Source organism: Chrysemys picta, chromosome 12 (assembly GCF_011386835.1).
Source record: "Chrysemys picta bellii isolate R12L10 chromosome 12, ASM1138683v2, whole genome shotgun sequence".
Taxonomy (NCBI): domain Eukaryota; kingdom Metazoa; phylum Chordata; order Testudines; family Emydidae; genus Chrysemys; species Chrysemys picta.
In genome coordinates this window covers 41,429,096-41,454,344 of record NC_088802.1, presented here as the reverse complement: position 1 = coordinate 41,454,344, position 25,249 = coordinate 41,429,096, and the positions used below count along the sequence as shown (strand labels likewise).

General features: G+C 48.4%; 2 protein-coding genes across 6 annotated transcripts in view; one reads left to right on the top strand and one right to left on the bottom strand.

Annotated features, from left to right (window-relative positions):
- UBE2O (ubiquitin conjugating enzyme E2 O) overlaps positions 1–25,249 on the bottom strand; it is a 113,908-nt gene that overhangs the window by 86,446 nt on the left and 2,213 nt on the right. The window contains exon 1 of one of the 2 annotated variants that reach the window (XM_024101759.3): positions 331–787. The exons of the other annotated variant lie outside the window; for it this stretch is intronic. Coding sequence (XP_023957527.3) covers positions 331–663 — 333 coding nt within the window. The 5' untranslated portion in view covers positions 664–787. Of the gene's footprint in view, positions 1–330; positions 788–25,249 lie in introns of those variants that run through there. 2 annotated transcript variants of the gene reach the window in all.
- On the top strand, positions 422–25,249 carry AANAT (aralkylamine N-acetyltransferase). 4 transcript variants are annotated; one of them, XM_042841153.2, is made up of 6 exons: positions 422–558; positions 12,723–12,806; positions 14,689–14,755; positions 19,006–19,280; positions 22,059–22,213; positions 23,567–25,249. In XM_042841153.2, exons 4-6 carry the CDS (start codon positions 19,124–19,126, stop codon positions 23,870–23,872), a joined length of 618 nt encoding a protein of 205 aa, XP_042697087.1. In that variant the 5' UTR covers positions 422–558; positions 12,723–12,806; positions 14,689–14,755; positions 19,006–19,123; the 3' UTR covers positions 23,873–25,249. The 4 variants fall into 4 exon arrangements, with proteins under 4 accessions (XP_042697087.1, XP_042697086.1, XP_008162101.1 ...); XM_008163879.3 differs by having other exon boundaries at positions 438–576; XM_042841152.2 differs by lacking the exon at positions 14,689–14,755.

The window sequence follows — 25,249 nt, the reverse complement described above, 5'->3', positions numbered from 1 at the left end:
CAGGATTTGCAGTTTGGCTCAATGGCTCTCAGCACCCCCGCATGAGCGGCTGCATACGGGGCAGGGGGCGCACATGACTGAGGCGCTCCATGGTTAGGGGCGATGATCGCGAGGAGCGGCAGCCCCGGGAAGCCAGTGCAGAGGTCCGGGGATTCCCGAGCGGGGCTGGCGGATCGCGGCTGCAGGGTGGCAGAGCACCAAGGCGCGGGGTGCAGCTGCCGGGCCAGGCCCGGGGCTGCACCGTTTCCACGCGGGGGGCGAGCCCGGGTGGGCGCGGCCGAGCCCGGCGGCCCCTCGCGCATGCAAATGAGATGCAGATGAGCCGCTCACCTTGGTCTCCTTGACGTGCTGCTTGATGCCCTCCGGGTACCACTGGACCCGCACGTAGCCGCGGCGCAGGGGGCTGGCCCGGCTCTCCTCGGCCCCGCCGGCCCCGGGGCCCCCGCACTCCGAGCCCCCCGAGCTGCCGGCCCCGGCGCCGCGGCCGCCCTCGTCCTCCTCCGAGTCGGAGTCCTCGCCGTGGATGAGGCGCACCAGGCCGAAGCGCACCGAGCCCCGGTAGCGGCCCGACACCAGGTCGTGAGAGAAGAGCAGGCGCTGCGAGCCGCCGGCGGGGGCGGGGGGCGCCGGGGCCGGGGCCGGCTCTGCGGGCTGGTCCGCCATGGCTCTCGGGCAGCGGCGCGGGGAGAGCGAGCGAGCGGCCGCCGGCAGCGGACAGGGAGGGAGGGAGGAGGCCCGAGCCGAGGCGCAGTCACTGCCCGGGGGCGGGGTCCGGCACCTCGGCCCCGCCCACCGCCGGGGAGCCGGATGCTGCGGGGGCGGGGCGGCGAGAGGGGGGAGGGATGCAGGGAGAGAAGGAGGGGAGGGGAGTGGAGGGATGGAGGCTGGAGGGATGGAGGGAGAGGCAAGAAGATGAGAGGAGAGGTGGGAGGGATGGAGGGGAGAGGAGGGAGAGGAAAGAAGATGAGAGGAGGGTGGGATGGAGGGGAGAGGAAAGAAGATGAGAGGATGGAGGGAGAGGAGGGATGGAGGGAGAGGAGGTGAGGAAAGAAGATGAGAGGATGGAGGGAGAGGAGGGTGGGATGGAGGGGAGAGGAAAAAAGATGAGGATGGAGGGATGAGGAGGAGAAATAAGGGGATGGGAGAGGAGGGAAAAGCAGGAGGGGATGGGAGAGGCGGGAGGGACAGAGGGAAGGCAGTGGAAAGGGAAAGGGAAAGTGTGGGAGGAGTGAAGGGAAAGAATGGGAAGAAGAGGAGAGGAAGAAAGATGATGGTGCTGCTAAAGATAGTTTCAAGGTGCTTTCCAAATAGCTAATTAACCCTCTCCTCCACCTTCCCCGGGGATTATTATCAATTATCTCTCGAGGCCCCAACCAAGATTGAAGCCCCCTTGTGCTAGATGCTGTATGTACATGTGGTGAGAGACAGTGCCTGGCCTAAAAGAGTTCACACTCTGAATAGAAAAGACAGACAAAGGGCAGGAAGGGAAGCAAAGGCCTGAAGTGACTTGTCTAAGGTTACACAGCAAGTCAGTGGCAGAGGCAGGAATAGAGCCCAGGCCTCTAGTCACCAACCCCATGAGCAGGGCCTCAAAACCATGCTGCTTCTCAGAGGAAAATCATCTAGTTTCCAGATCCCAGGGCACCCAGCACGCACAGTTTAAATGCATTCCAATGAAACTGAGTAACTCTAGCTTTAGGGTCTACTTCAAAGTTCCCATTTCCTTCTCTCCTTGCCCCGCAGTTCCTCGGGGAAGCAGCACTTATACCTATTGGCTTCATATGCATTTTTTTGCCTTTCCTAATTCAGTGTTCTTAAGATTTTGTTTCAAGCAGGAAAAGGGCCTCAGCTAAGTTGTCAAGGGAGCAGCTCTAGGTCTTTTTATCCGGTCACTTTGGTCCCTGGGTATCTGTGGCATCACCTTGCAGCCCCATTGTAAGGCTTGTACAGACTCAGATGTTGATGCTACATCTGTATATATATGGCACTGAATGGAAAAGGAAATAAAAAAGACTGGCAACACAAATACAGAAGGGAAACAGGGTGGGAAAATGAGACATGGGTGGGTAGGTGTATCTATGTCCTCCACCTCGCTCACCTTTCTAGCCCTTTGCTGGTCAGTCCTGCTGTGTACCAGCATACTGTGCTCTCCTACCTATGAGGATAGCTGCTTCTTGCTGCTGGCCCACCACTATGCAAAGAGCTCCTCTGTGCACCCTATCTGTCCTTCTCCACTATCCGCCCGACCTCCTGATGTGCAGCTTCCCAGCCTACAGACAGCAGGGGAGATGCGATCAGTCAGGGCTCTACAATCCTTTTTCTCTTCTCACCTCCCCTCTCTCTGCACACCATTGTAGTCAGTGCCCCATCTCCTCCACTAAGCAGGCTTTCTTGTCATCTGTGGCTGGCTGGTGTGTTGTGCCTCGGGTGCACCCAGCTCTTGGGTTTGCCTGCTGGACTATGGCTACTCTTCTTCAAATCGCTGTGAGCTCCTGAGGCCAGTACTGTAGGATGTGTGTGACTGACTCTGGGTCTCTGGGAGCAGCTTTACGGGTTACGTTTGAGCTATAACGCACTAAACAGCTTGGGACCTTCCTGCTTGAGAGCCTGCCTCTCTCCATGGGCATTACTGCCACTGATACGCTAATGGCGGTGGGCCAGCCGGATGAGCCACAAGTTAATTGCGGGAGCTCCGAGCAGGGTGTTCCCCAGGAGGAGCCCTCCCCTTTGGAATTTACTCTGCACATTGAGCTGCAGTATCCCAAATCTGTTGACCCTCAGCAGCACTATGAAGCTTATCTGGGTTTGGGGGGAGAAAGGGGATTGACAAGGGTTGGTGTTTGTGAGCAGGGCAGGTGTTGGGAGCTCTCTGTTTTGAGGAGTGGGTGTGAGGAGCGGCTGCAGGTTTTATTTTTTTCTGCGAGTGTATGTAAAATTTGCTTAGAGCCACCCTTCCCACCCCAGCCCAGCTCTTGAGGTTCTCCCAGAAAGCCATGTTCTGTACATTAGCCCCTGCTATAGCTGACCTATCCACCACTCAGCCTCCTAGTGGCGTCTGGGTTAGGAGGTTGCTCAGATCCTGCAGAACCAAGGCAAAGCCCACCAACGTAATTATTATCTATTATTTGTATTACATGAGTATTTAGAGGCTACAGCTGCGATCCAGGCCCCATGGTGCTAGGTGCTGTACAAACACATTGTGAGAGACAGCCCCTCCTCCCAGAGCTTACTATCTAATTAGACAAGGTAGACAAAGGGTGGGAGGTATAGAGAGGTCAGATAGCAGAGCAGTAGCAGAGCTGGGATGAGAACTAGGTCTCCTCACTCTTATCCACAAGTCCACAGTGCCTGCCTAATGGGAGTCTTTCCATTGACTGTAAAGGAAATTAGATCAGGCTCTTAACTTCCAGGTTCTCAGAGGGCTGGGCTCAGGGTATCTAAAAGTTTGCAGACAGCTCTGGGATGAAGACTGTGGTTGCTTCTCCAGCACAAGGGCCCTCCCTACACCTAGTTTAAACTTGTCTGTGCAGGAGACAGAGCATTCTTATCGGCCGGCCAAAGTCTGTGGAATTAACTCCCCTCAGGGACTAATGGCCATCCCAAACCTCACCATCTTCTGCTCCAAATGCCGGCACATTTCTTTGGCCTTGCCTTCTCTAACATAAACATATAGCAATATATACATAAAGTAAGTCAATACATTCCAAACCAAAACTCTCCACTGGACATATTTCTCTCCCTGAAGAGAGGTTGAGAGAAAAAACGTGGGAGATGTTAGTCACATTGCTTAATGCTGTACAGTAAGACCCTGCATAGAATAGACTAGAATAGCTCTGTGTGAGTCCAGAGCCCTCTGGCGCTTTCATGTGCCATTAACAGGTGCTCAGAAGCTCCCCAGTCAATGGGGAAGAATTATGTTGTTTAATGGCTCTTAGAAGTCTCATTATGAGTTCAATATTTGGATTCAATGTCTTTAACTAGGTCTTCTCTGAGCTCATGGGGATCGCTGCTAAATAGGTCCTTAAAGGATTTGAATGGCCTAACTGTGGAAGGTGTAAAAGTTTCCACTTGCCAATGTGGCTTTAGAATATTTGGGCAGGCTTGCAAAACTATTTTGTCTGCTCCTTACTCAGCCAGAACCAATTTCTGTGCAGCAGAATCACACCGGTATGTGCAGGGCTGACTCAAGGATGGTGGGAAGGGTTAGTGAGATGAATCTTTGGGATACACTCCAAATCTGACCGACTCATTGTGCCGCCTGCTGCGGAGTGAAGCCCAGCTCTTCAACTGGAGCGATTGGTTTACATTTCCAAGAGTTGTACCAAAGAAAAGGGCTAGAAACGTAGCTTTAAAAATAAAATCAACGCTGCCAGTCTCCTCCATGTTTCTAGTGCCCCCGGCAGGAGAGCAGGACCCCCTGACATCACCAGGCCCAGGGACTGACTGTGCACTTTTTGAGGTTGCGCAAACAGATTCTATTGATGGAACGTAACTTTGTGTGCACGTTTGTTCTAGAGGCTTTGGGGCACATTCTGCTCCCGGTCAGACTACGGTAAATGTGGAATAATCATTGCCTGCGTTCCTCTGGATTTACCACAACGTGACTGAGATCAGCACTCCAACCCTCTGGGCCCAATTCTCAGGTCCATCAGGATTCTTTTGCACAGCTCTGGCAATGCAAGGTGTCCATAAAGCCATTTTAACCTGCCACCCTGGGAATTCCTCTGGGTGTGGTTGGGGGTGAAAAGGGCATAGCCAGAGCATTGCTGTGTCAGGCCTGGGGGCCTGGGCTGCAGGCTGTAAGATAAGCCTTTTGAGGCAGGGACTGGCTTTTTGTTCTGTACAGAATCTAGCACCGTGGGGTCCTGGCCATGACTAGGTCTTCTAAGTGCTCCAATAATACAAACAGACAACAGTCATAATAATAACCACTACATTTGGGCTGCTCTAGTTTATGCCTGGGGACAAAATGATCCCCAGTTATCTCAAAATCAGGGCGCTGCAAAGGTGGAAAGCCACCTCCCCTGAGGTCCTGTGCCCAGGCCTGTGCCAAGTTCTGCTGGCCCTAAACTTGGGCCTAATTTCTGTCCCCTAAAGTGAAGGAATGTAGCATTTTAACAAGGTGGGGTATAGTCCTGTTGTTGTAGCTCCTAGGAGCGGCTCTGAGCTTTCAGCATTAATCTTGATTCCATCATGAACAGAAGATGGAGGGAATCATTGTTTTCTGAGTGGGAAATGACAGCTTCAATTGGGAAAGAAATTTTAACTCTCGTGTATGTGTCATGTTGATACAAAATGTTCATAATATGGACAAGGTGGGCTCAGAGCCTGCTAACCACGTGGAACTTCCATCCATGTACTGTGGAGGGCAGGGACATGCCTAGAGATCTATGAGAGTGGGAAAATTGCTAATTATTTGCACACAGAGCAAGATGGGTGGGAAGCCGGTATAAACTCAGTGATAAAACACTCAGAGATGATGCTCAGTCAGATCTTGGACATTCCCAAGCCTCTCACTTTGAGCGTACAGTGCCCCATATAGATCACTCTATGGTGATAGCGGTGGGAAAGGGAATGGAGTGGAGTGTATTGCTGGCTTGTATATACAGTGCAGTCATCTTCTGAGCATGACCACTTGCCACCCCTTAATGGGCACATAGATGGAACAATTATGGGACAATCCTGCTCCCTTTGAAATTAGCAGGGTGGGTTGCCTTTGATGTCAGAGAGGAAATAGGATGAGGCCCTTTAAAGAGTGAAAAATGCCCTCTTGCTCGCCTAGTTAGGGGTTTGCACTCCAGTTAGTGCTTACATTCTTCTTGCCCTTGCAGCAAAGGTTTTCATGTTGCAACATTTTATCCACTCCAGGGACACTTCCCAGCTTCCATTGACCGCACCTACTGAGGGCTGTATTACACAAAAAATAATTAATAGACATAAATCTTGAGTCTGTTTGGACTCTGCCCTTATGCTGAGTGATTACATTCTGGAGAGCAGATTTTGGACTTCAGGTTGCAAATAGCCATTTCAGTCAAGTCGTCAAATTATGCAACTAACCAGAGTAGCAAGACGTGCATTTTAAAGGGATCAAATCAGGACAATTTACTTATTTACAGAGCAGTTGAGTGCTATGCATATTTCTGCACTGTACTTTTAAGTGTGCCTCTGAGGTGCTCTTAGTTGGAATTGAACTTCTCATGTCAGTAAAGAGCAGCTCCCCTTTGGTTTGTGACTCTACAGTCCAGTGTTTGAGCGGCTTCAAAGATGGCACGCAGCTGAATAGCATCCTTGGTCCTAGAACAGTGCAAGAAGGATGTTCCACTAGTAGATCAGGGGAGTGGGCATTAGGACTCCTGGGCTCAATTCCTAACTCTGCCAATGACTTACTGGAGAATCTTGGGTAAGTCAGACCAATGTGGTAAAAAATGGCCACTGATTTTGGGCTTGTCACTTTTGTAGGTACCCACATTAAAACATTTCAGGACCAATTTTCAGAACAGCTGAGGACCTGCAACGCCCATGTACCTCAGCTGGAGTCGTGATCACTCAGCATTTCTGAAAATGAAGCACGTAAAGCTGGGCATCGAAACATGGAGCCACCTTGAAATCAGTAGCCATTTTAGAAAATGGTGGCCAGAACCTCACTGTGGCTCAAAACGCCCACGCCGATTAAAATACTTACCTACTGCAATGGGGGTGGTGTCAAGGTGTGGTTGACTAATGTTTGTAAAGGGCTGTTGGATCCTTGCATATAAGCTATCACCATCCTTGGCCTCTGCACAAAGGTGACATGTAAAATCAAGACAGGCTTCATATTTCTGGAGCCTAGATACTACACTGACGAGTGCATTAGAAATGCAGATAGTTACATAGAGTTAAGTAAATGCCAAGTTTATTTACCATTAGGAAGAGTGGGTCAGATTCCCTGTTGGTGTAAATTGGCACATTGCTGGTGTAAACTGACTTCAGTGGAGCTGCTCCAGTTTGCACCAGTAGAGAATCTGACCCAGACTTAATACAATATTACTTTGAGTGTTGGTTCCCCAGGTCAAATTAATGGCTGTGTACAAAGGCCAGGGCTTCCTCGATAAGGCTGCTCATGGGAATCAGTCGTGTGTATGTGTTACAGCAAGGGATGCATTTCACAGGAGACATTTACAATGGACCCTGATGGCAGTGGGAGTCTGATAGCAACGGGAAGCCTTATTATGAGCATAATAAGGAGGCAATGAAAAGCCAATTTACGTTTGCCAAGATTTTGTTCCTTATTTCTCTTGCTGAGCAACTTATGTTGACATCTTCTGTACCATAAAAAACACTCTTGTGCCATCTTGTGGCCAATGTAAATTGGCAGCTCATTGTAACTACACCTCTACCCCGATATAACGCTGTCCTCGGGAGCCAAAAAATCTTACCATGTTATAGGGGTGAAACCGCGTTATATCGAACTTGCTTTGATCCACCAGAGTGCACAGCCCTGCCTCCACCAGAGTGCACAGCCCTGCCCCCACCCCCCGAAGCGCTGCTTTACTGTGTTATATCCGAATTCATGTTATATTGGGTCGTGTTATATCGGAGCAGAGGTGTATCTACAATGGCCACCTGTAGCCATACAGGAAAATGTAGTAGGATAAAGAGTGATCAGAGATAACAGGTCACATTATCTGCCTGCCTGGCTGTTCCAGTGCCTGCATTTTAAGAGAATGTCAGAGGACAGGGATCCACACTTACAGAAAGGATGACAGGCATTTAACTTCAAATTGCCACCTATGAGAGAGCATCCCAGCCAGGACCCGTTCACTGTGTTTGACACATTTTAAAGGGTGGTTGGTCGCAGGTGTAGTTTAGGGTCTGATTTTGCTTCTACTGAAGTGATTCAACTTTCATTGACTTCATAGAAGTAGAGACAGGCCCACACACAACTGTGAAGCTCTTTGGTGCAAGGACTTTGTTGTGGTCCATGCCTCTAAAGTACTATGCATGGCCATGGCCCAACTTGTCTTCCCAGTGCCAGCCTGAGTAGCTGGGCTGATCATGGTGACATTCTGGACATGACAAGGGTCCCATGCCAGGATGCAGGGTTGCTCTGCATCCCTACTCCATCCTAATGGCTGGAGAAATCTCCATAGGAGGGGGATGAATTGGAGGCTCTACTGCTACATAGAGCCCTGGCTCCATCCCCAAGGACCACTGCACCAGGAACCTGCAAGGACCTGTACTCTGTGGCACGCACATGCTGCACTGCCTGCTGGTGTTTTCTGTCCAACTCCCGCTGCATAGCTGATATGAAAGTGGAAGAGAGGGGAGGATTTTGGCCTATATAAGCAAATTATAAACATCCCCACTCCTGCACTGATGGGCTCACAGTCATCACAACTTACAAGCACTGGCTTAGCAGGCGCTTATGACTCTGGTTCAGATCTGTAGCCGAGGACAGAACTACTGTGAGGTGAGCAGAACTACACACTGTTATGTATGAAAACCATTAGCACCAGGTTAGCAGGCTCAGCAGAATGCTCCAAGACTCAATCAATCATAGAATATCAGAGTTGGAAGGGACCTCAGGAGGTCATCTAGTCTAACCCCCTGCTCAAGGCAGGACCAGTCCCCCAACTACTTCCCCCCCCCCCCAAATGGCCCCCTCAAGAATTGAACTCACAACCCTGGGTTTAGCAGGCCAATGCTCAAACCATGTGGACGATGGAACAGATTTCTTCTCTTGCGGTTAGAGCGACCCTTGTGGGTCAGGGTTGAAGGCCCTGAGAGCCTTGGTTGAGGGATGCAGGGTTAGTAGGCTGCCTTTACTTCACTGCTCATGCTTTGCTTGTTTCAAAGACTCAGACTGACACCCCTGCAGCCAGATACCTTCTACCAGCCTGAGTCACTGACTACATTTATTATAAAAGCCGAGTCTCCCCAGTTGGGTATTACTTCATGCGTGGCCAGGGATAGATTTAAACACACACTTTCATGTGTGTGCGCATGTGCACACCTCATGAAAAGTTTATAAAACAAACTCCTGGAAATGGGGTCACTGGGGATATTCACTGGTTTTAATCCTGCTGGTGAATTTAGCTTCCCCAGTAGGTGGCGCTCTGTACCAGTTCATCGGCCTCCTTCTAGTATCCAGCTCACCCGAATAAGTGCATTGACACTGGGCCCAGGCACTAGTTGCAGGTGACCTGCTCTGCTTGTATAAGATGCAGGATGACCCAGTAATAATTAGATCCAAGCCCATGTCCCAAAGTTCCAACTTAAAACCAAACTGTCCTGAAGTTTTGGGGGCTCAGATTCAGAGTTTTGGTTTATGGCCCAGCTCTCCTGGAAACCCTTCTCTACTTTCCCTCCAGGGGCCTCTACAGCCTGCAGCAACCCCTCTCCTCCTTAACTACCTGGGTTGTACCTTGAGTTCACTATGCCCTAGTTCAACTACTCTGGCCTGGGAGAGAAAAGCAAATGAGGCCAATCGGTTGGTGCCCGGGCCCTGGGGAGAAGAGAACAGAGGCGCTCACTCCAGTTCACTGGGGCCTTGTAAAGGAGGATACCTGGACTGGATATTGGTTTGTGTTGAAGCTGCTTCCCTTGCTCAGTTTAGGCAGAAATGGACAAAACTGTCCCCTGATTTTTGGGCCCTTGTCCCTGAATCATGACCATCGTTGGATCAGTTAATGATGACAGGATGGGCTTGTCCCTAGTTCATCAGTACCACCCTTTAACTGGCCATCGGTCAGGACAGAGCTCAGTCTCTGCCTATGCAGAGACCACGCAGGGGTCTCCTGCACAATGGTACATAGCCCAGCCACTCAATTGCCCTTGCCTCACTAGGGTTGGCTTCCTTAGGAATTTGCCCTGGAGCATTAGATGGTGAATCAGGCCACTGAAAGAGAGGGAAGAGATAGGGAGGGATTTCCAAGCCAGAAAAAATTCTTAAAAAACATCTTACAACCAAACTTTCAAGACCCAGAACTGAGCCCGCCGCCACATCTCCTAGGTTGAGCCAGAATAATAGAGACAGGGACTGACAACCCTATTGGGACTCTTCTCTAGGCTGATCTTCAGCTGTGGCCTGCACAATGATTTGTGGGGTGCATACCTCCTTCCCCCCTTTTGCCTGCAGAAAATCAGCTTTTGGAAAGTGGAATCCAGCTACGCAAATAGTACTCCAAAGATATGGACCAATGAAGGTCTGACTTTCCTGCATCAAATACGTTGTTTGACTGCTTCAGTTGTGCTGCCCAGAAAAAAAAAAAAAGCATACCGGCATGGGGCAGCCTCTTCAACTACTAAGCAGCAATCCTAGGGAATCTTTAAATGCATTGAATACACTCCAAGCCTGGTGTGCTGCTGTGAATTTATTGCAGTAACAAGCAATCAAGTGCTACTGACAGCCCCATGCTGTGTTTTGGAGAAATGGTCATTAAAAGTCTGGAGGAGAGTTAGAAAAACAATCATTAGAGTAACTTCTCCACTGGCACATCATTGACATCAATGCTACTGCATCAGTTTACACCAACAGAGAATTTAGCCTACAGCTTTATTAGGTGCTAAATTCAGTTACACAAGCAGGAAAGCTGGATCGTTGGTTCATTCCAACTCTACTCTCTGTATCTGCGCAGGTTATAAAGTAAAAACACGCTGGCCAATGAAATGCAAGGTAGAAATATTACATCATCGGAACCCCTCTCACTGGCAGATCTGCCCTGTTACAGCAAGATACTGTTACACTGCAAATCTTAAAAGCTGCTTAAATCCTCATGGGTATCATAATCAGAATGCATTACAGCAGAGAAGGGAAGAAAGGTGCATAGATCATTATGGCAGATGAGACCCCTTGGAGACTGGAGGCTGAATTTATAGGTCAGTTAATTCCAAAGTGATGACAATAAAAGTGACGTAATTCTTTCCTTCTCCCCCGCAACCCCAAATTATAAACAAAACTGCCAGCTGGCTAAGTGGCTGGACCAATGGCCAATAAAGAATGGTTGCAAACAGATGCAAAAATAACATCTCTGGGCCCTTTGAAGATGCTGTGGGAGCTGCTAAATATGTAAATCTCTGTAAATTTCCAGTGCTCCGATTCTAATAGAGTTTTTGACCCCTCCACAGCTGCTAGATAGCGACAGGGAGAAAGGGACTGGTTCAAAACACCCTGGTAAAATAGCAGGATGGCTTTAACCACATTCCAACATGCCCTGTTCTGTTTACTTATAATGGGGGTAGGTTGGTTATTTTTAGTGCTAGTTGCTGAACATTTTGTTTTCTACTGGTTGGGTGTGGGTTGGGTTGTATTTCTGTTTGGATTCTATCAAAAATACTAAAAGAGAAAAATGGTTTATGCTGGGGTCACTTTGATTGAGACTTGGAAGTTAAACACATCCTGACCTCCTCCAGCTTTTCTTTAGGCACATATGGAGCCAGGTTCTGCTCTCCATTACTCCTCTTTTACATTAGTGTTACACTATTGACTTTAATGGAGTCACTTCACTTTTACATCAACTAATTCCAAACAGGATCTGGCCCATGAGTTGTTGCTGATCTCCTTGCTGGTACCTTCCTTTATGCTACCTTGTGTCTGGAATATTTTCTACTACCTTCTCTTGCCTCTAGGAGGGCAAAATTCTGATGACTTTACTCATGCAATAAATCTCACTGCAGCCTTGCTCCTTAAATTGTACGCTCCTTAGGGCAGAAACCTTAAGTCTGATTCTGATTTCACAAATTTTACATCATTGTAACTCTATTGACATCATTCGAGTTACTGCAGGTTGACACCAGCGTCGAGAGCCACGTCTGGCCCTTCGTCTGTGTGTTTTGTAAAGCATCTTGCAGACTGATGCTGCTGTAGAAGTAGTTTTAGTCTGAAAACAACCCTCCTGTCTCTAAGTGCTACTAATTTCCTGATGCTTCTCTTTTCACCATCCAAGCCTGGTAACATGTTCAGGGTTCTGCTTTCCTAGGACTGGACCAAATTCTGATCTCTCTCACGCTGGTTTGACAGCAGCATGACTGCCATGGCTTCACTAGTGTTATCTTTTCACATAAGTCAGAGTAAACTTGGACTCCCTGTATTTCATTTTGTAAGTCACACTAGTCCATTTCTTGCTTTGCTGGGGATTGATAAACCATTCTACCTGTATTTGCCTACAGCCAAAACACAGCGATTGACTGACGGCTAAAAGCTCTGCAAAGAACACTACTTTTCTTAAACTCCCTGGGTCAAATGCAGCCCCAGTTTGTGATGCAGCTGCAGTCTCTGATTGCACCAAAAGCAATGAAGTTACATCCGCTTTCACCATGGCTGAATTTAGCTCATTTAAGGGTGCGAAGCCTGTTTAAATAAATGTAAAGTGACTTCAAATGAATCTAGATTACATATTGATGTATTATTTCATGTTTTCTAGCTATGCATCTAGTCATTGGCTCTATCTACCTGAGACATGCAAGCAGCACTGAGTATCTAGCAATCAGCTAAAATGCTTTATCCCCTTGCAGACAATCACGCCAGGAAAGAAAAGCCTCATAGGATGCTTTTGCTGGCATGTCACCTTAAAGCCTCTCACCTTTCTCTGTGACTCATCAGGGTTTATAAACTTCTTAAAATTTCATCACGTGCTCTATAAATAACAAATATATAAGCAAGAGCTTTGTAAGTCACAGCAGAATAAAAGCAGTAGGCAGGTCAAAATTCACTGCTGTCTGTTTTCTCCTCTCTCCACTGGCAGGAAGACTGCAAGACCAGACCACGCCATCCAGAAGAACAACTTTCGGAGTTCTAACAAGAAACCGTATTCCACACACGCCTACAGGTAATTGTCTGCATTTCTACTGTAATACGTGTGGTACTGATTTTCTAGAGTGGAAAGGAGCCTTTAAAGAGGCCATCCTACTTTCCTATAATTGCACATGGTGCATTGTCTTAGAGAGCATGGAGCTTTGTTAAATTAAAATTTGCTTGCGTAGACTTTGATTAGAATGTGGATCCCACCATACTCCTTCCCCCCCCCGCCCCCCACACATACTTTTAAAATCTGAGTGTGATGAGTCATTGCAGTGACTCCACATTTTAGATCTGGGAATAGACAGGGCTTTACTGGAAGAAGAATTTTCAGACCTAAAATTGTGGTTTGCGATGCAAACAAACCCTCAAGGTTTCTAAAAGGTCTGAGCATTCAAACCCCAATCCCAATAGATGTACACAATAGAATAAAGAAAACATTGGCTTGAGTTGCCTGTCAGTGTGTATTATGAGCATGCTGGTTTATTTACGCATGGGCACATGCATCTTCATGTACTATATGAACGTTTAGATTCTTTCAGTACATGAATGCAAGTAAGAGATAATATTTACATGTTCAGCCTTGGGCAGGTCATGTCACTGCTGCATGCCTCAGTTTCCCCAAGTTTGAAATGGGATAATGATAGAGCTGGGTGGGAAATGGTTTCCCCATCCCATGAACATTTGAGATTGACAAATTTTCCCAGCCTGAATTTTAACAAAAAAGTCAAAATCTTGACAATTTTAGCAAACTGGAAATCCTTAAAAAAATTGAAATGTTTCACTTTTTAAATTAAAAATGGTCAAAACATTCTGAAATTATCAAAAGCCATTTACACCAATTAACTTACATTTCAAAACAAAAAATGTCATTTCAAACCAGAGAATGAAAAGGAAAGCAAAAAAAGGGCAGCCTTTTCTCAGTATTACTGACTTTTGTCCTAGACGGGCCCCAGTAGTGATCTTGGGCGGGCTTTCCAAAGTTGCCTAGCTGATTTAGATGCTGAATTCCCATTAATTTCTATTGAAAATTGAGTGTCCAAATCCCTTAGGTGGTTTTGAAAAATCCCACCCCTTGTCTATAAAAGTCTCCACCTCAGACATCCTAACATTAGCGATACTGTATGTGTCTTTATATGGTACAGTAAAATCTCAGAGTTACAAACTGACCGGTCAACCACACATCTCATTTGGAACTGGAAGTACACAATCAGGCAGCAACAGAGACCAACTCCCCCCCCCCCCCCAAAAAAAAACCCCACACCCTCTCCCCAAACTAAAAACCACAGATACAGCACAGTACTGTGTTAAACGTAAATTACTAAAAAATAAAAGGAAAGTTAAAACAAATTGACAAAGTAAGAAAACTGCTTCTGTTCTTGTTTCATTTAAATTAAGATGGTTAAAATCAGCATTTTTCTCCTGCATAGTAAAGTTTCCAAGCTGTATTAAATCAATGTTCAGTTGTAAACTTTTGAAAGAACAATCAGAACATTTTTTCGGAGTTATGAACATTTCAGAGTTACGAACAACCTTTATTCCCTAGGGGTTCGTAACTGAGGTTCTACTGTACTGGGCAGAGAACTGCTGGAAGGATTTCTGATGGAGTGGTTCCTTGCATGAGCTGATCAATAATTGACAAATTAATTTATCATGACACAAATACTGAGAGATATTAACAGGGAGTGAATTCCCACATCCATAGTCCCTATGACTGCAGCAAAATTGGCCCAATACATTATTAATGATTCGTGGGGCCATATTTTGAAACCCTTACTCACGTTAAATAGTTCCTTGTTCTACAAAAAAATCCCACTGATGTCAATGGGACCACTCATGGAATAAAGGTGTTACTTACTGTGAGTAAGGGGATGAGATTCTAGCTTTATATATTTACTTACATATTTTTCTAGGGCTTGATCTGGGGGTGCGCTGAGAACCTGCTCCAGGAGCTCAGCACTTCACAGGATGAAGCCATTGGTGTGTATATTTCTGTCTAAAGAAACTCTTACTGCATCCTCTGGGGTATATCTGATTGGACCATTAGTCACCATAAATGGTTAATCCAATCAGTACAATTGACTCCATAAAATTCAATAGTAAATCTTACAAATACTATTAAAACCATAGACATTGTAACCTCTCCTAGTAGTTTGGCCATTGCTATATTTTACCCTTAGTCTATGATCCAAAGGACCATGAAATATCCATTTCTAAAATTATCTTTGGAGTGAATTAAATTAGGACAAAGAGGCTCACAGTCCTTATTACACTCACATCTTGATGAATAGAAGTAACTCCTAAAGACATGGACAACAGAGGCATTAAATAAATTAGCTGCATTTATACACAGAAAATAACTCTCACTGATAAAGATATACCTATCTCAGAACTGGAAGGGACCTTGAAAGGTCATCGAGTCCAGTCCCCTGCCTTCACTAGCAGGACCAAGTACCGTCCCTGACCAATAAATAAATAAATAAAATAAAAATAAAGTCCCCCCCCCCCCCGATTCCTAAATGGCCCCCTCAAGGATTGAACTCACAAGCTGATCAGGACAATAATAAATAAAATGATAATCAGGTGAACGTTGGAATAAAATGAGTGTTTAAAGAATTTTTAAAATAAAACCTGATCGCACCTGGCTTAAACAAGCACAGTTAAAAGATCTGGGGTGCTTAGAGAAGACATTGTCCATCTGTTCATAGCCTGGGTCAAGTGTTAAATGGTTGTGACTATTAGACAAAGGACAATGGCACATGAACATTTTTGCAGTTCTCTTACTATAAATTCAGAGGGTGAAATTCTGGCCTCATTGAAGTCCATGGGAGTTTTGCCATTGATTTCCAGAGAGCCTGGATTTCACCCTTTGTCCACAGCAGTCAGAGTGGTAAGGGTATCACTGCAGGCTTCCACACAGCAGTCTCCTGTCACGTGTAAGAAGACCTCTAGGATTTAAGAGAGTTAATGTCCTAATCGCTGTCTCATCGTGTCTCTCCTCCAGTTCTTCTTTCGCTCTGCAAAGCACACTCGCTGCACGCACACATACACACGAATGTCACGTCGTCAGAGTTTGCTTCCAGAGCTCAGATGCTGGCATATTTGTGGAGAGACTGTATTAAACAACCACCACAGACACCCCAGGCCCCGCATAGTAAATATAGCAATTCACTGTAACTAGAGAAAATAGCAGCACTTGACTAATAACACCATGCAGTCCTATTTTGGATGCACTGTGGCTGCTTTTGTTTGTTTTGTTATTTCTGCAAATCCTATTAGCCTGTTGCCAGCCTATAATCGGAAGGGGAGGCCAGCAGCTGTCGAACAATAATCGTCAGTGACCTGGTCTCATATTTATCACTAGAGTTGTAGCAATCAGTTATAATATTCAGCTGGCAAATCATTCAGAATGCACAGAAGTGCATTACACAGGGTCAGCTCTCAGGAAATATTACCTATGATCTCTGCCTGAGGGAGAAGTGATTTATCAGATATTTGCTCAAACTTTCTGCACATTTGTATCTAGTGTACAACGATCTGACAAATAGTTTTACTGATTTGGTTTGATCTCTCTCTCTCTCTCTCTCACACACACACACACACACACACACACAAGTTCGGGGCTATTCCAAACTAGGGATTTGGTTGGGCTATATAAAGTAGACCCTGCCTGATAAGTCAAGCAGAACTGGCTGTGTTTAGTCACTTGGGAGCTAGAGATAACCACAAGATCTGAGTTCAGCAGCCTCAAAGAATTCCCTTTGTATTTACCACTGCCAAGGCCTGTCTTCTCTTTAGGAGGGACACTACAAGCCCATAAAAAGGGTTGGGGGCCAGTGGCCAAGTTCAAATCTGTGTCTGGAGCCAGCTCCCAACTTCCTCAGAGTTTGGATGGACTGAGTTTAGGGCCTCATCTCTGGAAGGAAACAGAAATCACTTTTAAATATATTCTCAAAATCTCCCTCTCTGATGGAGAGTCACACTGCTGGGAGGTCCTACCACATCGTCACCTGGGGTCCTACGGCCAGCAGTGCTGTGCTTTTCTAATCTCCCGCCAGCTGGGCACTCACTGCGCTGCTATTCCTTGCATAGCTCAGTCACACATGTAGCATTTGCTCTCTCACTGAAGCTGCCTTGTAAAACCATCCTAGGAATTTACTAGTCCAGGCCCGATATCTACCTCCACTTATACCCACCAGTTAGGTGCATTTCCTGCTGCACTCCTCCCTTCCCACCCCTTGGCATCTAAATTAGACTCTCAGCCAGGGAAACAAAGGTGAGGAGTAAAGACGTGTCTAAGGTTCACCTCAACCAGCTACATCAAAATACTACAACTTGTCCTCCCTACATTAGGATGTTGCACCATCTTAGCTAATGTGTGTTAACTCTCTGGTTGTAAACCACAGGTTCTTCCTAGTATAGACACAGCCAGAGAAAGTACAGCAGAGTGGACGCTGGTGTAAGTTATCTGCTGAAGGGGCTAGAAATAGATGTACATCACAACAGCTTAGGCTCATCCCTGAATTTGGCCCAGATTGGCGCCTGTGTATACGCTAGAGAACCTCAGCAATCTCTAGAGAGAAGTCTGTGTAGCTAGATAAACGGATCTGTAAAGCTGTGCAAACGCCGAGGAGCTTGGAGAGAATCCAGGAAGCTACAGGAACCATTGGCTGGAGATTTTTCGTCTTTTGCTAACCCACAGTGCATTCCAGTGGCAGGCCCTGTAGCCGCTGCTGTAGAATTACAGACGGTGCTAAACAGCATCTGCCGATAAATTCCAGCATTTCTCCCAAAGTCTGAGCAACAGCCGAAGCCATTTATCTCTGGCAACTGAGAGCCACAGACCTAATGCCAGCATCTCAACCTGCCCTCACTAATGGAGTCACTTGTGGACTCCACTTGCCCCTGACAATCTACCCAGGGAACCTGCTAACCCACACACTGTACAGGCCAGATGCTGGAAAAGTTACAGTCACTTCTAGCCTGGGGGGATTCAAAAGACAGCCTATACCGGTGCAGACTGTTTCCTTCCCAGTGTATTCTCTGCCCATGCACATGACATTTGCCCACACCTTTATAGGCGCTCCATCTGCAGCTCATTTGTACTACAGGAAATGCATTTCCTCCATCTTAACTAATCCAGACTGAAGCACACAGGAGGCTGGGGGCAGTCTGGAAGCAGGTGGGCAAACCTGCCCCACAAAAGGGCACTCAGCAGCGCTGCCCAGGGGGGGGCAGAGATCAGAATGTGTGTGCCTGAGAAGAGAGAAGGCAATGCCAGCCCTACACTTCCAGGAAGAGGCAGTTGCTTGGGGGTGGCTCTTCTCATCCAGGCATGGACACTCCCGATAGGCAATTTTCTGCCAGTAGCTGCTGAGGCTAAGAAAGCTGCTTGCAGGAGCTCTGTCCTGCTAAGGGGTTTTTCTGATAGGCTGAAGGAGGTTCCTTCTTTCAGCGACACCCTCTCCAAACCCTCAAGTTCTCTCCCAGACCAAGTGCCTCCAGAGTTCATTCACACTGCGGGTCACTCCCCGCCCCCCTCGTCCCCTGCCTCAACCCCACTTCCTCCTCTTCTCAAAGGGGAAAAAGCACTGGGCTCTGAGCCCCTCCACTCAGCTCGTTAATTACACGATTACCATAAGAGCTTCCCAGAAAGCAGAAGATTGGCTTGACAGCATTAAGGGCCCAATCCTGCAAGCTGCTCAGGGTCTCCTGCGAGGGGTTGAACTCCAACGCAAGCCAGAGAGAGTTGTGGGTACTCAGCAGGAAAGACTCAGCGCCAGGCAGGATCAGGCCCTAAGAGCGCTTTGTTGAGTCACCAGATCCAGCTTTTTGGTGACCTTAGAGCCACCTTCCCTCCCCCGGCTCACGTCAGCGCATAACCCCGCCCGTCTCACCACTTAACCCCGCTGGCTGGGCCCCAGGCTGTAAAAGCCATTTCTCGTCCCTCCGCTCTGTCATTAGCGCTCAGCTTCTCAGCAGCCAGGTGGCTGGCTTTTGTTCCTACGCTTCAGCTGCCTGGCAGGTGGGAGTTGTTTGTGTGACCTGTCCCATGCCAGAGCCCCGTTGCCGTGAGCGGAGGCCCCGCATTTGCATTGGGGCAGCGATTATGTCTGAGAACCCGAGCGCGTTTGCGCTGACAGGCTGGGTGGCCGTGCAGGCTCATGCAGGGCACGGCGTGCATATATAGCGCGGGAGGCAGGCTGCCTAATCCAGTATGTGCTTGGCAGGTATTTTTGGCCGGTTGGCTGATCCCGCTGGAGCATATTTACTGAAATAGAGCCTCGCTGACGACACCGGTGGCCAAACGGAGGAGAAGTTTGCGGAGGACACCAGAAATAACGGAGGATGTCCGTGATCAGCGCCTTGCCTTTCCTGAAGCCCATTCACCTGAGGCCTCCGCGGAGCTCGCCCGGACGCCAACGCCGTCACACGCTTCCCGCCAGCGAGTTCCGGTGCCTCACTCCCGAGGATGCAATCAGCGTATTTGAGATTGAGAGAGAAGGTAAGAGCCCTCCTTCCCCACTAGCTATCTGCCTCAGTCCTGCTCAGCCAAAGAAACCACAGTACTGCCCCCGGCCTTAATTCAGAAATACACCTGGCGCTGGCGTGCAAGTGGAAATGTCCCTCCTTCTGCCGGGGACCAGGGCTTAGCACCGCAGGCAGGAACAGCGGAGAGTCGTTATAGCATCGGTCTTAGAAGCTGCGGCCCAAAGTGCTTTACAGAGCTAACCAAGTAGCAATGGAGACACAAATGGAAAGAGAGAATGAGTGACCCGTTTACCTCTCCCCCAGTGTCTTTAGTGTCAGATCTGTTACAAGCCCCAGTCAGTCAGTCAATCTGTTTGCGAGGGTATTTGAAAACTCACCTTCCGCCGATAAAGCCAGCCAGCACCCCCCCCTCTTCCCACAAGGACAGGGAGAATCAGAGGTGGAGGCAGCTTTAGGTGTGCTGGAAGCCAGGTGTTATAGGGTGGAACCCACTTAAGGGCCTGTTCCTGGTCCCAGTGGAGTCAATAGCAAAATTCCTAGACTCCACAGAGCCTCATTGAAGTCACATTTATTCACATACCAGCACCACTGTGCAGAGAGGCTCCCTGCAGCAAGGAAAGCAATATGCGCCTTGGGGTACATTAGAAAGCACTTGGCCCTCTTATCCTGCCCTAGGAAGGGCTTTTCACTATATCAGGGTCAGTAGGGCCAGATTCCACTGGGAACAAATAACCCTTTTCCTCCAGGTGGGGTGTTCCCTCCTTGCTGTGCGCTTCCGACACTGAACACTGAAGCCAGCTGGGATACAAACAAACAGATTACTCAATCAATTTTTCAGTCTTCGAACCTGAGAGTTACAGATCAAGTGCTCATTGGAGCCAAGAGCATTTGTAGCTAGCCTAGTTCTTCTCATGAGATTTCTCTGGGTCTGCAAGACCTGCAAACCATGGACCGCATCACCACTCGGGTCTGGGCTGAGTTTGGCCCTTTGTTCCCTCTTGCGATAAATTTCAAAGGAAAGCCAGCAAACCTGCTAGAGAAGGGGGAGTAATTTCCATGCGACAGTCAGCAATGGCCCACGGCAAGAGACATCCTGGCATAAGCCTGTAATGTTCCAATGAGAACTTGCCACCTGCTGTGTAGAAGGGAGGGGTTTCTACTAGTGACGACAAGACCAGATTCTCCATCGCGTCATTTACACCCAGGCAAAGGGAGAACAAAGTGGATGTAAATACTTCCATGCTGATCTCCTTTGCACAGGTGTAAATGCCTGCACGAGATACAGGACAATGGAGAACCAGGCCTGGAAATCAAAGCTGGGAGGAGCCCAGAGCAGAGGGAGATAACTACCACAGCTCTTACCAGAAGGCAATATATACTTCCCGCATTCTCAAACCCTAAACACAAAGGCTCAGATCCACAGATACTGACATACCTAAACCCAAGACTTAGGCACCTAAATCCCAGTTTTGGCTCCTCTGTGATGCACAAAACTCCCTAAACTCACTCAGGGAGTATGTTTTCAGAGCAAAAGTTCCCTAGGCACCCGTTTCTGCCTCTAAGCATGTGCATTGCTGCGTTCCTCCAGGCATGTCCTGTCTAAGCCCCAGAGCAATTCATGAATCAGGGGAAGACAGGCATTCGGCGCCCAATCCAGTAGGCGTGCTCGGAGGCTGCCTCCCAGATCTGGTCCCATTCAAAATCCAGCTGGAAGAGGTAACGGTGATCATACTGCCCACCGTATAACTGGACTGCAGAATCATTCTCTCAGTCTTGGGCCAGAGAGAGAGAGAATGATTCTGTAGCCCAGTGGTTAGAGCGCTCCTGAGAGGTAGGGACCTCCAGCTGTTTGGTATGGGGCGAGGCAGGTGCCCCGTTGCTGTTCGGGGACCGCCAGCAGAAATAGGCACCTACCTCAGGGCTGCAGAGCACCTATGTCCAAGAGGAGTGGGGCTTAGCGCACACTTCTCTCATCGGACTCGCCCATTGACTACGTTAGGCAGCTCCGCTCTGAGCATGCTGGCTTTGTGGATCCCAGTCTAGGGCGCCTGGCTCTCCCTGTTCATTATATAGGGAATCTCGGTGCCTAACTCGGCTTTGTGGATTGCCAGGTGTGCCTGTGATTTTCGATGCACCTAAAAGTTAGGTGCTGGGAGGGTCAGAGTTGCAACCTCTAAGTCCCTTTGTAGATCCCACCCAAACTGCTTTTACCGCTAACCAGCTTTCCCTTTTATTGATCATTTCCCAAGCTGTAGAGATAATCATAACATTTCAAGTCCAGTGTTTTCCAAATCAATTAGCAGGAACTTTGAAACTATATAAATATTTGTGGCTGGTTTTAAATTGAGTGCTAAATGCTGTAGGAGTGACTCAGAAAACCCGCAGGGAGAGCACAGTGAACTATCGAGCCTTAAAGCAATGTCCCGGATCAGAGATGTACTGATCAGAGAACAGAGCAGGCACAGCTTCCTAGAACAGTTCTCCTGCTTGAGAGAGCTGAGGGCTTTGCTTTCTCAAGTGCGAAGTGCCCATCTTCTAAAAGGAAGTAACTTACAGAAGATGTATGGGTGAGAAGGGGAATCCCAGTCCTTTCTGGCTTCTGGAAGGAGAGATTGACTTGAGCCACAAAAGTTCAGATCTGGATTCAAACTTCCCCAAAGTGAATTGGAGCTTAACAAACATGAGGGGGGTGAACCAATTAGTCTGAGGTTCTCCCAACCTAGGGGAGGCTGCAGTGTAGCTCTGAGAGGCTGTTCCCTCTTGACATTGCCTTGTTTTTATTCTTCTCTAGCATTTATCTCCGTTTCGGGCGACTGTCCCCTTCACCTGGATGAGATCCGCCACTTTCTGAACCTGTGCCCTGAGCTGTCGCTTGGCTGGTTTGAAGAAGGCCGACTGGTGGCTTTCATTATAGGATCCCTTTGGGACCAAGAAAAACTCAGCCAGGTAAGAACCAGCTCCTGTTACTGCATCTTGTCTCCATTTCCTTTCCATGCTAGGGATGGAGAGGCCTACGACGGAGCTTTGAGACAAGAGGGTGGAGTCCAACGTGCATAGGCATGACTGTAGTTATTGGGGGTTACTCCAAGGGAGCATGTGACCCGGGTGCTGAGCTGAGCACCCAAGTGCAGGGAAGGAGAGCAGGGGCTGCTCCAGGTACCTAATTAGTTCAGTTTGTAAGACACCCTTTTTATATTTATTTCAAAGGGGCGGGGGAGGCTCCATTCTCCAATGCCCTCCAGCTTTGCAGCCACGGTTCAGCCCCATCTGCCAAGAGGGCTTTTCCGTTTCAGAGACATCCACAACTCTTGGGGCAACAGGGCTTTGGCTAAGTGCCAGAGTAAGGCAGGCTCTGTATTGCTCCCTGCATATGCAAATCCCCTCTTCTCTGTTCTAAGGGGCTGCCACCTTATAGACTAGAAATGGAGAGGTAAAAAATTCCCCCTCATCACCTTTCATTCACAACGTGGCTACTATTGAAAGCCCAAACTCAACCCACTGTTAACTCCATCAAACTATTAACTGCAATACAAACAGGGCCATTCTCCTAGGGACAAATATACTTCCTGCTGATTCAGCCTCTCTCTTCTGCAAAGCACTTTACAAGCTAATCGATTTCTACAAGCAACCTGGAGTGAGTTCACTCCTGGAGAGAGCTCTCTTGCAGTATTAATTGCTACAGGATAAAAATAAGTAGAAGAACTGAGTTATTGCTTTGGCATTAAAATGTGTTTAATATTAAAAAAAAACACACCTCTTTCCAATTACAAGTAATTAAAAGGGAAAGGGCTCTGTAAGCCTTTGCAGGGGAAGGAGTTAGAGCAGGAAACTAGGTGGCTGGACTCCTGGACCGTATGCCTGGCTCTGTCACTGCCTCTCTGGCACCCTGGGCAAGTCACGTAGGACCTGATTTTCAGGAAGGGCTGAGCAGCCACTGCTCCAATTATAGTCATTTGGAGATGGAGATTGGGGGGTGGGAGCACCACACTGAACAATTAGGCCCGAACTGCTTTGTGCCTCAGTTTCCCCCCTGTGAAATGGGGATGACTTCATCTATTCAGGGGTGTCATGAGCCTTTGGGTACTGTCTGCAAAGCACTTTGTACTTGGACAACACCTCCAGTAGATCAGGTGCGAGCCGCAGCTGGTGTGCGTCTGTCTACTCATTCACACCAGCTGAGGATCTGGCCCATTACATCTGCAGCCCAGTCAGATGAGCGCTCTCGACAGAATGAGAGGGCACTGCGGCAGCGAGCGAACCGCCAGCTGACACGCTTTCCTGTCTCCTCCCCCCCGGCAGGACGCACTGACTCTGCACAAGCCCGGTGGCACCACCGTGCACATCCACGCGCTGGCCGTGCACCGCACCTTCCGCCAGCAGGGCAAGGGCTCCATCCTGATGTGGCGCTACCTGCAGTACCTCCGCTGCCTGCCCTACGTGCGGCGGGCCGTGCTGATGTGCGAGGACTTCCTCATCCCCTTCTACCGGAAGTGCGGCTTCAAGGTGCGGGGCCCCTGCGAGGTCACCGTGGGCTCGCTGGCGTTCGTCGAGATGCAGTACCCCGTGCGCGGCCACGCCTTCATGCGCAGAAACAGCGGCTGCTGAGATGGCGCCTTCCCCCAGCTTCGACGCTTCTCAGGCAATGTTAGGGGCGGGTAGCCACGTACAGGGAGACAGAGCTGCGCAGCAGCCGCTGCTCTCCTTACAAGCAGCATCCATGCTCACTGCTTACTTTTGTGCCTGCCTGGTATTCCAGCTGGCTGCCTTTTAACTAGTAGCTCCAGGCCCAGCCCACTTGCCTCTTAACTGGTCCTAGCGCTGACCCAGCCATCGAGCTTACAGATACGGCGCGAAAGGCAGCAGAACCACAGTAAGCACCCTTGCCTCTTCGGTCCAGAGCTCAACAGGCAGGCTCCATAAGGCTACAGCTGTTGAGTTTGACCTCCCCAGGACAGGCGTACGTCAATTCTGGCTAGCCCAAGCCTCCCCTTTAGCCCCTGGCTTTAAAAGCAGCAGTGGGAGTAATAAAGCGCTGAGAGCATGTTATGCAATTATAGAAGGGGGAAAAAACATTGCTTGAGAAGCAGCACCACATGGATCAGTTCATCGATTCCCTGTTTTTGTTCTCTTTGTCAAATGCTCCAAGGCCAATAACATGAGGCAGGCATGTGGCAGACACCTCTTGGGGGTCTCTGCTGGGAAAAGCCGTCCGCGCCGTCTCATGCTAGTTGCTCGCTACCATGTTCTGCTGTGATGCATTAAATGGAATCCGTGCTCGTATGTTCTGTACATATGTGAGATACATTCAGCTACGCTAGGCTCCAGCAAGTCCCCGTCCTCCCTCGCCCTCCTGCTGTTATAGGTTGACAACCAACGGACGTGTGAGAAATCCCATAATAATGTAGGTTCAGTGATGGTGCCCTAGTCTGTCGGAGCAGGGGTAGCCAACTTCCAACCCAATATAGGAGATACTGTCCCCAAACCACAGCACGCTCAAAGCCTAAGGGAGAGCAAAATAGAACATGGGACTGAATGCTCTCTAAAGAGCCCAGCAAGGAGGCTACGCCACTGGAGAGACATTCCCATCAACTCCCACCCCCAAATGGCTATTAAGGGGTACCTTTTTCAACAGACCCTTTAAAGGTATATTTGTGGTCCTTATCTAGTGAAATCCAAAGCACTGCTAGAATGGCTCCAGAGAATCACAGATGAAAGTCATTCCCATCAGATTGATCAGATAATCACACAGGGTTTTGCAAAATCCAAACATGGCAACACCACTTGGTTTATTCCTTCAGAACAAGAGGGTACATCAGCCCGCACTCCCTCCCTCATCCCACGGACCAGTGCTATGTATAGACCAGAGCTCCTAGCTCACGCCATCCTAGTTCACTGGAAATATGAAAGCCCCTGGGAACACCCTGTGCTGTTTGTCAGTTCTTTTGTTCATCACCAAATAAAGGGTTTATTTGTTGTGTTTTC